Source organism: Priapulus caudatus, unplaced genomic scaffold (assembly GCF_000485595.1).
Source record: "Priapulus caudatus unplaced genomic scaffold, Priapulus_caudatus-5.0.1 Scaffold12, whole genome shotgun sequence".
Classification (NCBI taxonomy): Eukaryota; Metazoa; Priapulida; class Priapulimorpha; order Priapulimorphida; family Priapulidae; genus Priapulus; species Priapulus caudatus.
The window spans coordinates 1,029,061-1,046,359 of NW_014577073.1; the positions used below are offsets into that span (position 1 = coordinate 1,029,061).

At 40.0% G+C, this 17,299-nt stretch overlaps 2 protein-coding genes across 6 annotated transcripts in view; one reads left to right on the top strand and one right to left on the bottom strand.

Moving 5' to 3' along the window:
* LOC106808002 (PC4 and SFRS1-interacting protein-like) overlaps positions 1-11,678 on the top strand; it is a 23,553-nt gene extending 11,875 nt beyond the window's left edge. For 3 of the 5 annotated variants that reach the window (XM_014810566.1, XM_014810549.1, XM_014810542.1), the window contains 16 exons: positions 453-570; positions 1,360-1,433; positions 1,721-1,856; positions 2,198-2,335; positions 2,748-2,874; positions 3,146-3,321; positions 4,128-4,552; positions 4,928-5,093; positions 6,429-6,532; positions 7,404-7,548; positions 7,736-7,837; positions 7,957-8,061; positions 8,919-9,039; positions 9,762-9,881; positions 10,184-10,423; positions 11,156-11,678. In XM_014810566.1, coding sequence (XP_014666052.1) covers positions 490-570; positions 1,360-1,433; positions 1,721-1,856; positions 2,198-2,335; positions 2,748-2,874; positions 3,146-3,321; positions 4,128-4,552; positions 4,928-5,093; positions 6,429-6,532; positions 7,404-7,548; positions 7,736-7,837; positions 7,957-8,061; positions 8,919-9,039; positions 9,762-9,881; positions 10,184-10,423; positions 11,156-11,196 — 2,301 coding nt within the window. In that variant the 5' untranslated portion in view covers positions 453-489 and the 3' untranslated portion in view covers positions 11,197-11,678. The remainder of the gene's footprint in view (positions 1-452; positions 571-1,359; positions 1,434-1,720; positions 1,857-2,197; positions 2,336-2,747; positions 2,875-3,145; positions 3,322-4,127; positions 4,553-4,927; positions 5,094-6,428; positions 6,533-7,403; positions 7,549-7,735; positions 7,838-7,956; positions 8,062-8,918; positions 9,040-9,761; positions 9,882-10,183; positions 10,424-11,155) is intronic. The other 2 variants (XM_014810559.1, XM_014810573.1) reach the window with 2 other exon arrangements.
* Positions 11,679-11,712: 34 nt separating this feature from the next.
* Positions 11,713-16,375, bottom strand: LOC106808031 (transmembrane emp24 domain-containing protein 7-like). The gene is made up of 4 exons (XM_014810583.1): positions 16,091-16,375; positions 14,721-14,850; positions 13,833-13,951; positions 11,713-13,564 (listed from the first exon to the last, which is right to left on the bottom strand). Exons 1-4 carry the CDS (start codon positions 16,238-16,240, stop codon positions 13,331-13,333), a joined length of 633 nt encoding a protein of 210 aa, XP_014666069.1. The 5' UTR covers positions 16,241-16,375; the 3' UTR covers positions 11,713-13,330.
* Between the last annotated feature and the right edge of the window lie 924 nt (positions 16,376-17,299).

Consider the following 17,299-nt stretch of genomic DNA (forward strand, 5'->3'; position numbering starts at 1 on the left):
TTAGGGAGTAGGCGTAGGCGATTTCCTAGACTCGTTAGTGGAGTAGGCGAGGTACGGTTCGGCATATTAGATAGTACCAGGGTACGTTCCGGTATACCGGACCGTACCCAGGTTACGTTCCGGCAGTACTTCCAGGGACATAGACCCTCTCAGCAGTAATACAGTACTGGCCTGCCGTCGTGCCGAGTCATAGACATAGTCATAGGCACTTACCTGTACGGCTACGAGTTACGTTTCAATAAATTGACACAAATTGTATTTACTTACTACTAGTACCACATTCTAAATGTTAATGCACTAACTATCCTCTAATAATTCCACCTCAAAATCGTTAAAATGCTCTACAACACAACTTCACCCTAGCAGTCACGCATCACAGTTTGATCAGAGTTGAGTTAGATTGGGGACTTTCTACGGGATCTTTCAAGTATTTTCTTTGCTTTATTTTTTAGATTTTATGTCTATTGTAAATTTCCGGTCAACACAAACATGGCAGAAAAACAGATGGAATACAGCATTGGAGACAAGGTGTTTGCAAAAGTCAAAGGCCATCCATTTTGGCCGGCACGGGTGTGTATTCAGAAATGTAATGCAAGCAATTGTTATATTAGCTAGCTGACAGTGACAGTACTACTACTAGTAGTATTAGTAGTAAGATATGCTAACATATAATATAAACTAACAAAATATCAGTGTATAAACGTAACCATCTCGGACACAACTGCATTGCGTGTTTCCATGTAATAACTGTGTGTAACATCAAATGAATGAATATGTATTTGGTGTTATATAACTAACTTGGTATAGTGTGTTAGATCGGTTACATCACATCATAGATATATACAACACGTGTGTTGTATATATCTATGATCACATGTACGTCGTGAACGTTTTTCACCTCTTCTGAATACACGAATACACGACTAGGCCTACTGTCTACACTACTGAATACACGAGTGTCATCTACAAGTGCATAACATTACTGCCACATTAACATAATTTACCTGATACATGCATGTGGTTTGTTGGCCTAGTCAAAGAAGCATCAAACCACATGATTGATGCAAATGTATTGTGTTTTCTTGTGCTATTCTTGTAAAACAAACACTGATTAGCCCTCAAGCAATTAAATGTTCCATAGTATGCTTACTCCAATTATCATCCGTAACATAATATACCGGTAGTTAAAAATCATTCTGTAGTCAGTTCTCATTGGAGGTTTGTAGTGGTAACTGGGCATGTGTACGTGTTTGTGATAATATGCAGGCATCTGAAACCCAATCTATTAAAAAATATATTACTATAAAGTTTATATTGGTTAGGTTGTTAGGCAGTTGCACTTTTACAAATGTGTTTCAGGTGATCATGGCACCGGAGGGAGTGAATCTTCCTGTTGGAAGATTCTTCCTCATGTTCTATGGGACTCACGAAACGTAGGTCTCACTTGATAAAAACATCTTCGTTGTTCGAGACTGTTAGAAAATGTAGTTCTACCCATATAGGCCTCGGAATGGTTCAACTGGCAGACCATCTGGCTTGATAGAATTCCCATTGCTATATTGTTGTAGCCACACAAAATGTTACTTACCGTTTTGTTTTTATACAAATGTGATGAAGGTATAATTTATCATGTTTTACTATGATACTTTAATTATGCGCTCCATTGTCATAATAGTTTGATTATCATTAATTCGGAAATGCAATGATGCGATTTTCACAGCGCGGCCCTTTGGCCAAGAAATCTTGTGCCGTATACTGAAGAGACTATAGCCAAGCATGGTAACAAGCCACATAAACGCAAAGCCTTCCACGATGCCAAGTGGGAAATCGTACATAATCCTGACGTAGACCCAGAGGTACATAAACTTCACTACACTGGTTACATCTTTTTTTTTATTAAATTGTGACTGAATTGAATGGGTTTTTCTCACATCCTGTCATCTCTCTAAGTAAACATGTACAAACACAACTGGAACTAAAAAGAAATAACCAGATAACCATGAGTCAAGTATTGTTGCTGGAACTTATACACAGTAATGGAAGAAGTTAATGTGCTAGTGATTTCTCATTCTTCATTAAATTAAAGTATAACTTTGCACTCATCATTGTACCTGTCTATTGTAAAATCTGGTTGAAAAATGGAATAAAATTAATTTAAGAGCTAATTGAACATTCGTAAATTATATTTGAATTGCAGATACTTATACCATTATCACAGTCATCCCTGGAGAGCAAGGCGTCGCCAAGAAAAAAAAGGTATCCATTGCGTGAAGGCGATACAAAGAAATCTGAAGACCAGGCACCGAAAGTGAAAAAGGAGAAACTTGACCTGCCGGTTTGAACAAAATTCATCTTTACTTGCAATATAATAAACGTTATGTTAAAAAAACACGTTAAAAAATATGTACAACGTAACATATACTATATATATACTATACGCGATTTTTTATGTTAGCAATTGTCTAAAAATTGTGTTTGGGAACTGCATACAATATTAGGAACTTGCATGTCAGTATCATGAAAAGCATGATAGTGCTTGTTAATGGTGGCCTTAATTGTCACCCGCGTGCAGTATAGCTAGCTTACATTGCTCATACATGTGAAATTACTTATTCACTGCTTCTCAGGTACAAAGTGATGGGAATCGGCTAGTTTTCATAATATTGCAAATGATCAGCTTTCAATTATAGTCTATCAATGGCACGTCACTACATGCACATAATAAGTAACACAAGTTGTTATTACAGGCTTCCCCGCCTTCAGTTGAGAGCAGTCCTTCAATAAGCAGCAGTGGGCGCAGGATCAAGGCCAGAAATCTTGGCGACTTTGTTCTTACGCGACCTGTCCAACTTGGGTCGAGTCCTATCAAATCAAGTATTTTTCGTTTTTCATTCATTTCATTTTCAGTTGATATATCGATTTTTGTATGTTTTTAAAATGAATTACGAAGTAGTTGAAGCAGTTTTCTGTGTATTTTTAGTCGTTTTACTGGATCAACTAAATTAAGGAATAAAGGTCATTTTTCTTTTTTCATCGTGTTTGCCTGATATTGCAATGTCTCGATGATATGTTTTTTGTATTTTGTTAATCTCGTTCACGGGTGAAATGTATCCCTATTATTCTCACGATTGCATATTATTCCCAGATTCTGGAATCTCTGCCGGTGTCGCAGTAAAAGGCGAGGAGCTGTCTGCGAAGGAAGCTTCTGAAACCAGCGTGACTCCCACGTTCGTCGATGCAGCAGTTCAAAGTTTACCTGTTAGAAGACGTAGGAGCCGGCTGAGTGTAGGAGCCATCAGCCCCGTAGTAGCAGCACGGCAGGTACATACATTGCTCATCGACACAAGAAATAATCCGTATTTTGTGTTGTGTATTTCCTAATTGATGCCGAAAACGTACGTGCATGAAAAATATAATTAACTATATATGTATATATTAAGTTACGATTAGTAATTATATGTTAAAACTGAATTCCACTGATGAACCGCTGTTATAAATGTTTGTGTATACCCTTCTATTTCTTGATTGCCACGTCTCCAAAAAATGCCAGATTTAGCGCAAACAAACTTTGTGAATTAATAAATAGTTTGCAAAATGTAAGCAAACTGCCATGTCCTTTCGTTCAAGATATACTTAAGTGTAGGGTTCAGCTAGTCAACAGTGTCACTAGGTTTCAGCTTCACAATCGAAAATCTGTGATAATACTTTGTGCAACCACAAAATAAACTGGTTTTTTAAACCTTATAGTAAGGTAGCATTCAGAAAATAATATCTTTTTAAAACTTGCTTACTATGAATTTGACTTAACTACATACTATTTACATGCTTTAGTGACACAGATGTATACACAGAAAAGTCAAGTCACTGTGGAGTCGCTGTGTAAATATTACTCTGCAAAAAAGTGTAGGGTGCTTTTCCCAATGTAAACATCAGAATTCAAGGCAGCTTTTGGCAGTGTTGATTCTATATGATCGAAATAATTTATGCACAAAATGCTTGCAAAGAACACTACTTTGTGTAGATATTTTGATCGATTTTGGGGGGAAAACAGCTTTAAATATATGTATTCAGAATACTTTAATTTGTATGATTTGTAAGCGTGCAACTATCTTCCTTGGTTCATCTAGGAATCAAGCGATGTCCTCATTAAGAGTCCCAAAGTCACAAGGTCCCACCGTCGGACGATAAAAGAGCATTCGGTGACTCCTGACGCCCTCGTGCAGCGCGTGAAAGTCGAGCCTGTCGATTCTGACGTAGAAGTGGAGCCGCACGTACAGGAGTCACAGAGTCCGCAAATGCCACGCGCTGTAGAGAAGCTCATAGTGCGGACGTCGGGCAGCGGCGGAGGTGTCATGTCTGTCACTAGAGGGCGTGGAGCACTTGCGCCGAGAGGAGCTTCCGTCAATGTGGCTGGAAGGAAGCTAGCAGTGAGACCGTCGGCCATATGGCCGACGCGGGAAACGAGAACGAAATTCGTCGTGCCATTCAAAGGGCGCGCTGCCGCAGCGGGTGGGACCTCCACAACACGGGCAGCAGCTGCAGTGCGGAAAAGGTGAGAGACAATTAAGGAAGGGGAGAGGGACAGGCAGGGAGAGAGGGAGTGAGGGAGAACCAATAATATAATAAAAACCCATAATAAGTTAATTTTATATTGTCCTTAACTTATGGCAGAAAATTTTGCTTTCATACTCTTAGTGGTAATTACAAATTTTTGCTGTCACATATTTTTAGATGCTGGAAATTTCATGAAATGTTTTGGCTCGAGCATGGAGATACATCTCATCTACAAATCAAACGTGTGATTAATTTGATTTACTAGTCAATAAACGTTTACTCATGATTAGAGCAATAGCCGTGCAAAAGCTTGAGTGTCTCCTTAAGGCAGAAGGTTCATCATTGACACAAAGGGCTTTAATGTTGATCACAGGCGATCAAGAAACCAACCCATCATCGAATCAACGGACGAGGATGGAACGGAAGATGGGTCAGAGTCGAAAACGGAAACCGAGACAGAAGGAGAGGCAGACACTAGGAACAGTGAAGGCAAAGCGTTGCCCAGTGGTGTGCCATCATTCCGTGTGCCAGATCGCAATGTAAGCATGTTTTTATCTCATCTGACAGTCAGATGCCATCCATCCATCTATCCGTCAACAATATGGGCACAAATCTAAACGGTTTGACATACAGTGTTGATGTTCAGGACGTGGGGGGACAAGCTGAAAGGATATTAGGATGTCGAATTAAGGGGTCAAGGGTTAATGGATAGAAAGGGGGAAGGAAGGGGAAATATTCCCCCTTAAGTTAAGGTATAGGTGAAAATGCGGAATTGTGGCACAAGTGTAAACAGCTTTACCTATCTCATTAAATAAGTTCATTCGGTTGGTAGACTAATACTAAATGGGTTAATTGTTACTCACTCCTGCCAGGAGGCTTTCTCAAAGCTAACTGATGATTATCAGTAGAAACTGTAGAAAAACAGTAGAAAAGCCATAACTGTCACACAATTTGAGGTCACGGGTCAAAGGCCAGTAGGGCAAAGGACAGATTTTAGACATTCTCTGAGGACATGGTCTCTGACAGACTGAGTGAAAAACATTGTTTCAGTGATAATCTACATTTTATGGCTTTATTGACCAAGAAATGTACTCTCCACTGATGTGCAAAGAGCAGGGTTGAACAGCAATTTATTTACTGTTAACAAAATAATGAAATGCTTTTGCTAATGGAACCCATATACCTGTGTGGATGTGTAAGGTTACAATTTCATAGTTAAATTTCTTAGTAGAAGAAGGTTTAAGATAAAGCTTAACGAGACTTAATCACTTATGTGAGAGGCATACTGTGCCTCGGCTCTGATGTTGTACTGACTGTGGGCTCATGTACTAGATGTTAGCAACCACCATGTGTGCGGTTTTACTATCATAAATATCCCCTTCTTCTTGCTTTAGCACTGGCACAGACAGCCAGATGAGCACTGTTGCTTTGCAGCACTTGTTACACATGCATTAATGTTATTGTGTGTTAGTTATGCTGGTTTTCTTTTCATTGTGAACCATGCGATGCTATATGTTATTGAATGTATATTTGGCAAATCTGTAAACTCTCTGCTAGCTAAGAGTAACAAGGGGTGATTTATCATTTATTTCGAAATTTTATCAATAGATATTCCAAATTGCGTTGGATTTTTGTTGCAGCCTCGCATTTTCTCTGGGCATGTTCTGGGCTTTCTGCACAATTCGTGTGTTGCATGCAGCACTGTTATAAATGCAATTATACTGTTAATCTTGAGACATGCTACAGTAAGGAACTATCAGACAAAGTTGTTTATTTTTTTTGAGGGTATTTCATCATGTGGATTCCCATAAAAACTTGTTCTGGTTTCACTGAACTCTATTGATGGTATAATAGTGTAGGTTTTGTTTCATTAGAGTGTAGAGAAGATGCAGCAGCAGCGAAGGGCAGAGTGGCAATGGCAAGAGGCAACACGCATCAACAATCTCAGAGGAATCCAAAATGCTAGGGAATATTCAGAGTGAGTGGAACATTTTTTTAACTGCTTACTTAGTTGTCACAGTTATAAACCAATTACAAGGTGTGATTTCTTCTTCCCTCACAAGGCTTGGTTTACCCACCATTGGCTATATCCTACCAACTCGTTTCACTTCCCCTTTCCTTTGTTGTTCCTATTCCCACCAATGTTTTACCAAACCTTGTTGGCAAAAAAGACTTACACAAATTTAGCTTCTAAACTGGTATAAATATTCCTTCATAGTAAACGATTTTTAATGTAACCAAGCACTGTGATGCCATTCGAATATATAGGTTGTAATCAATGCATACGTTTTAGCAGTAGCAACTATGTAGGGAAATTACAGTACATAGTTCAGTGAAGTTACGTTTATATCAGAATTAGATAATATAGTAGTTTCCTATTATCTACTTCTGGTTTATATATTACAGTCATTAGATATAGTAGTGTAGTGATACACACCCGGCCATTAGGCCCTAATAAAAATATTGTTTGTTTGCCCTCACCAGTCCAACCCGCCAATAAGGGGCCAACTCAAACATTTTTATTGATCTTTCCCTCTTTTTTTTTTTTACAAATTGTATCACTGTACATTATATAAATCTGTAGGCAATACATTATATGTACCAAGCAAAACAAACATTCAACATAAAAGGTACGTATCTCCACACAAGCACACCTGAGCATGTAGACACCATGCTGAATTTGTAAAAATACCCCTCTCAAAAAAACCTACTTACCTACCCAAACTTTTCAGCCGGGGTCAGGTGAGGGCAAACAAATATTTTTTTAATTGTGGCCTTAGATGATAATTATTTCGTTTTGTACTCATTCCTATTCTGTCCACACCAATCATCTCGCTATTCTCTGCCAGGTACCGAGAGATGATGTCTAAAAGGAAGCCCATGAGCAGAAGAGAGGAGAAGATGCAGGAGAGACTGAGGCGTGGTCAGTGGGAGTTACAGCTGGCCAAGATCAACTTCCACATCATCAAGTCTCTACCAGCCGGCAGCAAACCAGTAACTCCAAATAACACTCTAGTCTATGTTGTCATATGTGAAGAAATGATTGCTCACAACAATGCCAATATGCGACTAGATCTACTATGTGATTGGAGGGGTTTGCTATCAGTGGAGGCTGTTATTTATGCTTACTTATGCAACGTTTAAGTATTTTTAATGTCGAGAGTGTACAATTGTTTCGCAGGATGTGAAAGCGTGTGACATGGCCATGCAAGAGTTGGACCCATTACCATTGACTGCTAACATGCTAAAAAAGAATCCATACATTGTGAGGACAATCAGAAAGGCAAGTTGTTTCACTTTAGAAGTGTAGATGTAATTTGGTTAGGTGTACATGCATTACTGTTTGATCGTGGGTGTAATTTAGATGTGCATGCCTCACTTGAAACATGGCATTTCTTGCAGGTGCGTTGTTTCAGACAGCATCGAAAATTGCAGAACAAAGCTGAGGACCTTTATAACCGGTTCAAAGCGATGTTTATTATTCCAGAAATCGGTTCATTCGATGGGGTGAGTATGTTGTTTGTATATGAACGGTGCCGTAATTTTCGCATTCAGTAATCAGAGCACAAAATTCAGATTTTTTTGCACTGGCCCAGAGGGCTGGTAACAGCAATTTTTACCAGCCCTCACCATAATTTACCAACCCTTACAAATTTTGTTTGTAAAATCAATGTCATGTTTCACACTTGCATTCTCGATTTCAAATTTGTATAAAATGTTGATAAAGATGGCATGATATCCTTCAGGTAAAACAGTAATGTAGGCTATTTGCTTATTAATGCTATAAATAATAATGTTGATATTCGCTAACACGGCTGAACCCACGGGCTCGGAGGGCCGGTGTTTTGCCAATGTTACCGGCCCTCCAAATAATTTGCCAGCATATGCCGGTGGGCCGGTGCTAATTTTGCACCCTGAGTAATATTGAAAAACGCATTCGAAGCACTTACATTCACACAGTGTTTGTATGTAGTATGTCGTGTCTGTAGTGGTGCTCTTTTCTGTGAAATCAAGTCACGAGTCTAGCGATTGAAGTCTTTACAAAACTCAATAGAATAGAGTATCAATTGCTTACTTAAATTTAGCTAAATGCATTAAACTATGAGCACCGACTCTTAGTAGGCAGCTATGTACAGGTAAAAATATTTATGAGTAAAATATACCTGCAGCTATAGTTAGTTTACTTTTAGTGCGTGGCTACAGCTGCGTATGATTTGCAGTCGTCTTATGGCAGTCATTGTCATACTTAAATTGTGAGTCAACCAGACGGCTGAAGTTAATAAATTGGCTATATTGTGATAAATATTTCTGTGAAGTGTTACTCATTATTTAGGTGAGTTTCTGTTTGAATCCTTCTGTGGTAGACTTTCGATAATGCAAGCAGGACGTACCTGGAGAGATATCCACAGGTGAAAACGGGAGATGGCAAGTTGCCTGGGCAGAAACCAACATACTTTGAACGTATGTGGCGTCAAGAGCAGAAAGGTAGTTTTACGTTTGCCAATACAGCATGCTGATTGATGCAATGCACATATCTACACTACATGTTAATATGTATATAGCGTGTATAGGCACGTTGATGCAGAGATATAGCGGGAGAATTGGCAAATACGCAGTTGCGCTTCTTGTTTTGTGATGTGTTTGATCTCCCTGTTTTGTTATGCTTTCTGCGCACGTGACTTGCGTATGGATGTAGTGACTGTACATATAGTTACATGATATTCCAACTGATAGTTACTTCCACCCAACGGAGTTGGAGGAGGTTATGTTTTCGCTCTCGTGTGTTTGCGTTAGACTGGTACTCGCTCCCACCTCGATTCCCCCATCGAGTAACTAAGCCGAGAGGTGGGACCGGGTACCAGTCTAGTGTTTGTGTGTTGGTGTGTTCGCACGATCGATATTAGCCAGCCAGCCAGCCAGCGCAGCAAGCCAGCTCCTAACACATATGCACTCCGTCAGTGCACTCTGCCTAGCTAAGTCACTCATAGATAAGTGTATAAGGCTGGATTGGTAGGTCCATTCATATTATCAGTAGTGTCATAATATAGATAATGTTCTACTATAGTGTTACTTTAGTTGGCGGAGGTATGCACTCCGTAGTGCCTCTAGTTTATCCATGTGAACTTTCTGCCCACGTAATATTGTGTACAAAGGGATTGTAGATTACTATCCTAAGATTCGTCTGCAGTTATGTTTCTGTCTGGCAGGAATTGATCCGCGTGCTGACCTATCAGACGACAGTCATGGTGAAAACGCAGTCGTGCCACAACAGAACTACATTTCTACAAACACTGAAGGAGAAACAGTAGACAACGATAATCTACAGGGTAAACTAATCGGCCCAGTTTCTTGCAAAGGGAATGTACAGCATTTCATGAACTCACAATTTCTGTTGAAATGTCAGTTATAACGCTGATGCTTTCTTGGTACGTGATTTCAATTTCCACTACCACATGCAAGCTAGCAAAAAATGTTTGTCTGTTACACAGTTACCGCAGTTACACAGGTAAATCACCAGTATAATTATACACATAAAGAGTTTGCTAATATATGGTTTAGTGAACTGTTTACTTGTTAGTTGACTTCTATCCCAACTCTGTGTACATGTGTCGTGTTTATAATCCTTTAGATAAAGATATAGCAGCTGCTTCTGTAGCCATAGTTGAAGAACTGCTCAATAGAGTTGTTACTGATGAGGAAAATGACAGCAATGCCCAGTCTGCTCCAGTACTAGCTGAGATAACTGATAAGGTTACCAAGGAAACAGAGTGTGCTGCAGTGGAGAATGTTCCCATGGAAACAGCTGATGGTGAAAATGATGTGACAATGGCAGTCAAGGAGTGTAATGATTCTGAAGACACAAACCTAGGTAATTTCTAATTTCAATCTCTAAAATGAGCTCCTCTACTACATCTGATGTATGAGGAATATTCAGATATTCAGAATTAGCCTTCATTGTCTGCTTTGTAATTTATTTGTTGCCAGCTAAATGAAAATGTAATTATCTCATATGTTTATGTAATCACCTTTTTACATCTCTTCTTGCCAAACTATAAGCTGCCCCATGCTCTATAATATTTTATTGTTACCTTTAGATTAAAATAATCTTAATTATAGAAGTACATATAAACTGCTGAATCCACGACAAGTTGCATCTTTCATATTTTTCATGTTATATGTAGTGTAATTATATAATGTTTAATTGTTATATACTATATCAAATGTAATTGCTGTAGAATGAAACAATGTGAATATTTGACAAATATTGTGCTTGTTTTTGGAAATTTCTTTAGTATGCATCAATCAATTCACACATGTGAGTATATGGCAGTAGAACATTAACATTACTGTTATGTTGTATGCTGTGTTATGTGGTGCTAGTAAACAATTAAACATACATATTGGCCTTTTTTATACGTTGCAACAGGACGAATAACATGGAGGATTAATGAGAGACCTGGGAAAACTGTCTTTAGTTTTATTCTTATTGCGTGTGTTGGTGGGTGGGTGCGTGCGTGTGTATGTGTGTGTGTGTGTGTATTGCTCATATTGCTCTTCTGTGCAAGTAAAAGTAATGTTGCTAACAACCTGCGTTTCACAGGTAGAAAAAGGTTCACGAGGAGCTCGCTGACGAAAACCTGAAGCTATAACAAGATGGCAGCATGGTGTCACCTCGATTCCATGATGGACACGACACTAGCTCATCCGTGTAGATTGCAGTTAAAGACACTTAAAAGGGTGAATAACAGCATGAGCATATCTCCTGTTAGATGAGAATTATCCGAGTCAAGACGTGTTCAATACTAACTTGAACATATCTACACAATGTATTGATATAGATCAGGATATAGATGGACATAGATACAGTGTATAGGTATATTAATGGTACTACGTAGTTGGATAAGTATGTAGGGGTCATGAGGTTTGTACATGAAACTAGTATATATAGTTGTTGATGAGGATACTGCCAAGTTGGTCATAAATGTTCGTGGATCTTTGCAAGTGGGTTAGATGTGCATTGTTTAATTCATTTTTATTATAATTGATTTCATATACATTAGTAAAGATGTATGTTTGCACATTTGTATTTGTAAACTTCAATAAAATGTTAGTTTTAAACTTAAGTGTAATGTATACTAAATGCATATTACAAATTAATTTGTTAAAAAACAAATAATTTATTTTCCCTTTACGTGCTAGCCACCATATATTACTTTGCATTCCAACTTATAGACTGATAGTGCAATTATAGACTGATAATACCTAGAGAGTAACTTACAGAAACCAAAACCATTAAACATGTGCCTTTTAAATAGTAACCACCTCATACACACAATATTCTTGACAACATTTCAACTTCAAAGCAGGCCATTTTGCATTACAGGTTGGTCATACATCAAGATACTAACCGATACATTTGTCAATGATCCCCACACAAAAATTAAATCACAAGAAAATTGCCACAAACCACATTAAGGCATACTGCTACAATAGGTACAGTGCACACACGGGTACACGTGTGTATATATACATATTAGTATACTACTAGTGGTACTAGCATATATGTAAATGTGCGTGCGTGTGTGTATACCTTCATGGTAAGACATAGATTGCAGAAATGCCTGGATCTGATGGGTGTGCACAGTAAGTGCTCTCAAGGGCACGCCTATTCAATTCTGTAACACATACAGTGACGCTGCAACACTACAAATCTCTGCTTAGCACGCAGCAAAAAGAGATCGAAGCGAGAAAGAAGAGTGTGGAAACGGTGTCAAGAAGGGAGACTGCACGCGGCGTCACCTGCCAGTGAAAACTGAATCTCTTCATACATGCCCAGTGGGCACACGACAATTATTATATACTACAAATCACATGCTAGATTGTATTAAAATTGTTGACAACTACACACGTAGTAGAGAGGTTTTCACTACCGTAATCACATGTAAATCAAAGTGCTAAACCAAAACCTTAGCCTAATATCGTTAGTTCAAGAGTCATTAACATTAAACTATAACAACACACAGACTCACAATCATAACAGCACACATTCAAGCTAATGAGATTTCGGTGGCCTTTCCTGAGATCCCTAAAAGAAACAAGATCTGGCATTCACAGGTGCTATGAGTAATTATAATTTCCAGCGCGTGCAAAATTATTGATCCGTGTGTGTGCAGGCAAAGGATTACGAAATATTGCACTATGTTCTATAAGTTAACCTTTAAAACAGCCTGCACAAGCCTTGTCAAAGCTTGATGGGAGGTGTTCTAAGCCAAGCTAGAATGGCATGAGAGCAACTAAATGCCAGATGGTGTTCCTTTAATATGAAGAATCACGAGTAAGTATCAAACCAGTGCCAGGACCTTTGGAAGATTCATTTTATACGAAAACAATCTAAAAATATAAACGTTTTATTATGTTGCAGCATGTGTAATTCCTCAGTACATAAAAAAGTAATAGATGAGATACAAGGCATAAATCATCAAATGATTTAGAATAATATGACGTGTATGTCTGCATTATAATTAATCCATGCACACAAATGTCTTTCCACTTCTTCAAACCAATTACAGCTTCAATGAACCTGTACAGCAGAGAATAAATAAGGTTGCCAAAGATTTTTCTTGCGCTCTGTAAAAATAGTTTAACCATGATTTACAATACTAACATCCAGCAGAACAATTTTTTGTACCACTAGCATTCAAGTGCTTATACCCATGAACTTATTAACGTGGTGTTACCCACAAGGGTAGGTTTTAATGTAAGCCATTGCAGTCCTTTAAGTCGAAACATTTTTTAATGGTTTTTTCTCAGAGAAGAAACTTCTGAGCACAAGCACTTGTCCACACATAATAGAGACAATGACGATAGATTGGCCAATAGAGTACCACTGCACCCTGCTGCTGAGATCCTCGGCACGTTTCCTTCCCTGTGTTTCACGAAGACGATGGTGTGTCTGATAGTCTACCATATCTCTAAGCGAACTATGAACCGCTTCTGACGAAGACTCCATCTGCAAATAACATGGCATTAACTCAACAGTGCACACACAAGAAAGTAGAAACCTGGAGGAGGAAGAGGAGGGCGAGGGAAGTAGAAGAAGAGAGCAGTAGAACCACAAGAAGAACTCGCGGGTGAGGCTGTAGCCTTACACCAGACCCAAATTCAGTAAGCCCCAATGATATGGCACATACTGCTTCTAAAAGTTTGTCTTCACTATTCACTAAGTAGAATTTGTTTTGCAACCACACCCATCAAAATCTTTATGGCGAAGAACTTACCAGCGTCATAGCAGTGACCCGCTCATCGTTGAGGGGGAAAAGAGGTGGATCATCTCCAACCTGGAAGTCCAGGTAGACAAGCTTGTGTGTGAACGTCGAGAACTCGTTACTGAAGCAAACTGGACAGAAAACGATTATGCTTACACACGTGATAAGATCTGACATGTACCAAAGAAAAACAATTATCGCAGGATTCTGAATTGCATTCAAGCAGCCATCACGTTCTTATATTTACTCTCACTAATAGGAGGTTGGCAAAGAAGAAATGTAAAAAAATATAGCAATGGCTGTGGAACGCAATGCATTGTTTAGAATAATGTGCCAAAAGCTAGGCGACTCCTCTTCGTTCTTTTCTATTTCCCTAATCTGAAAGGTAAGTTAAAAGTGATTTCTTCATCCTTTTCCTGTACCTACCTGAAAAATGAGCCAAAAGCGATTGGCTCGAGCTGCGAACATGCAAGCTTTATATAGCCCCCAGCCAGCTGGCACGCTGTCAGCCAGCAACCCCCCCCCCATGCCGTCCGGTCCATGCATGGTGCAATCCCCTCTCCCGCACCTTCCAGTACCAGAGTTGTGTCGACCCGCACCAGCATGCTGCAATCCTTGCTTTATGGCATGCCTTATATGTTTAGCCACCAGAAATCTCCACAATAGGCCAACAGTCTTCCCACGTAGCCAAGCATACTGTGTTTCAAGACTTTTACTACTGGGGCGACTACAAAATGAAGTAGATGTGTTTCAACAAGTAGTTAAGAATATTAGGTAACTATATTCTCAAAATCATTAGCCAAGATTATAAGCATCATTACCATACTGGTATCTTGGCATAGAATATTGGCTAAATTTATACCTCAATGACAACCAAAAATGCAAACATTTATGCCATACCTGTGTAGACGCCAGGCTGGTTTGTTGTCCATGTAAAACTGTCGTACTGTTTCTTTACAACGTTGTACAAGATTTCTTTATTAGGAGCCTCGACGTGCATGTCTACATCATACTGACCACCTGTTACTACCTGTACAATGACACAATACAATCTTTAAAATGATCGGGTCAGTCTCATCATGAAGCCTCCTCATAACGAATATATTTCATCGGCAATGGACTATAAAAAAGAGTAACATTTAGCAAGTTGCCAGGTCACACTGTAGATTTCAGCATTAAACATTTCTATTTTACAATTAATTAAATAAGAGAACTTCTGTATGAAATGGCAGAAACAAATTTTGAACAGATCCTTAGAAGAGGGCATGACTATAGTATATGCCAAGACCCCTAGTATTAATCACTGGCAGCAAGAACAAGCCCGCACGTACAGCACACACGTGCCCATTGACTATATAATAACAACATAGTGCCCAACTCGCCGCCGCAGTTTCCACAACTCACCGTTTTCAATCAGTTACAACTCCGGTGTTCCTGCAGGTGACGCCACTTTCCAACTATCGTTGGAATCGCGGAAGACTGCTGAACAAGCTACACCCGCCATTTTTGACAATTGGCCCGCCAGAATGCGCTCAAATCACAGAAATTCCTCAAATATACATGCTAAATGAAACTTCGGATGCTACCAGGCAAACGGGCGGCATGCCCAACCGCTGGCGGGTGCGCTGATTGGCTGCAGCAAGTTTAACATGCAGACAGGCTGCGAAAATACGTTTGTTGACATCGCGGGTGAGTCATGTTAGACGGACCCTCTGTCTCGCTGTACGCTCGTAGATCTGTATTGCCTATCGGGATGCGGGTTCGTCTATTACTGGGCGAAGTACAAAGCGCCAGCGGTTGGGCATGCCGCCCTTTTGCCTGGTAGCATCCGAAGTCTCATTTCGCATGTATATTTGAGGAATTTCTGTGATTTGAGCACATTCTGGCGGGCCGATTGTCAAAAATGGCGGGTGTAGCTTGTTCAGCAGTCTTCCGCAATTCCAACGATAGTTGGAAAGTGGCGTCACCTGCTGGAACACCAGGGTTGTAACTGATTGAAAATGGTGAGTTGTGGAAATTGCGGCGGCGAGTTAGGCACCATGTATATATAGTCAATGGCGGCGTGTATGCTGTACGTGCGGGCTTGTTCTTACTGCCAGTGGTTTGCACAAGTCGTTGTTGATAAGTCGTTGTTTTATTGCCTTAATTTGGTGAGCTATTCGTATTCGATAATAGCTGCAAAATGACACATGTCACAGGGATCAGAAAACTAGACTTAAAAAACGTGTTTTGGCGATAATAAAATATTATAAATCATAGGCCTACTGAACCTGAAACTCCACTGTGCATTGCACTCCTGTATCGATAACTTCGTGAAAGCATTGCTTCGCAGAATCTGGTAACTCAAAAGTGAGTTCCGATGCCGTAACCGCCGACAAGAGAAACAAGCCGCAGAACGTAATGTACGTGAACTTGTTCATAGTATAACTAGGTGTGCATAAACTATTTCTAAAGTTACAACCGATTAGAAAAATCTACGAAAACTAGGAAACTACAACACGACTATCGTGTCGGTAATGTTTTGATCATTCCGGGGTACGTGACGTGGCGGCCGGTGTTCACTTGTTACTGTGCTCTACTTTTTTAAGTTTGTATAATTATATAACCACATATTTAAGCTTTTATTCACCGTACGCTGGCAGCTATATTTAATTTCAAGTTTACTTACACTCTAATATTTAAAGTTCGTCATACAGTCGTACATTCGTAACAATTATATGCCATCGTCATCGTTAAGAGTTTTCTCAGTTGGTTCTAATATGCACTCATTGACACATACGAAGTTCCACGCGGCATATCCACTCATCCCGGGCTCCTCCCGAACATGGTGCATGTACAAATCGTGCATGCCATAATCCTACGAAGTTAATTAGTGTGGGGATTTCAGGGGGGAGTGAAGAGTTGTGGAGATGTCAGGGGGGATGACGTCATACAACCAGATGAGACGGGATACTAGAGAAGCGTTGCCGAAAGGAGGTGTTAATCCCAAGCGCTATACGCGCAGATCCTGCGCGCAGTTCCGCGGCAAGGCGCACGCGACCGCGGCAACGTCGCGCGCGACTACGCACTGCTGGCAGCTATGGATCCGTGCGCCGAATGCATACGTCGGCGCACGGATCCATAGCTGCCAGCGAGGTAGTCGACAATTTTAGCGGCCAGATACATGAACTGCGGCCGCACCCCGGTGCAGGTGGAATTGGGGAATTTGCAAGTGAATGATTAAGGGAACATGAACAACAGTACGAGTGAAACGTACACTTTCGTGGTGTCTTCTTTGATTTACCAGGCATGTACTCCGTCATGTGTGCTACCTCGAATAGCCTGGAAGCGAGTGTTAGCGTTTCGAAAACACTGAATGTGCATCTGTTCACCCAAGTCTGAATGCTAACTACGAAAAACCTCACATCATTTCAAGGTAAGAGATAGGCCACTCAAACGGCACCGGTACTGGTGCCGATTTGCCTCTGCACGCATCGCAC

Coding starts and splice junctions, on each gene's coding strand:
- LOC106808031 (XM_014810583.1), bottom strand. CDS start 16,240: ATGAACAAGTTCACGTACATTACGTTCTGCGGCTTGTTTCTCTTGTCG. Junction 14,851..16,090: donor AATGCACAGTGGAGTTTCAG/GTTCAGTAGGCC, acceptor GTCATTGTACAG/GTAGTAACAGGTGGTCAGTA. Junction 13,565..13,832: donor GGGTCACTGCTATGACGCTG/GTAAGTTCTTCG, acceptor TGTTATTTGCAG/ATGGAGTCTTCGTCAGAAGC.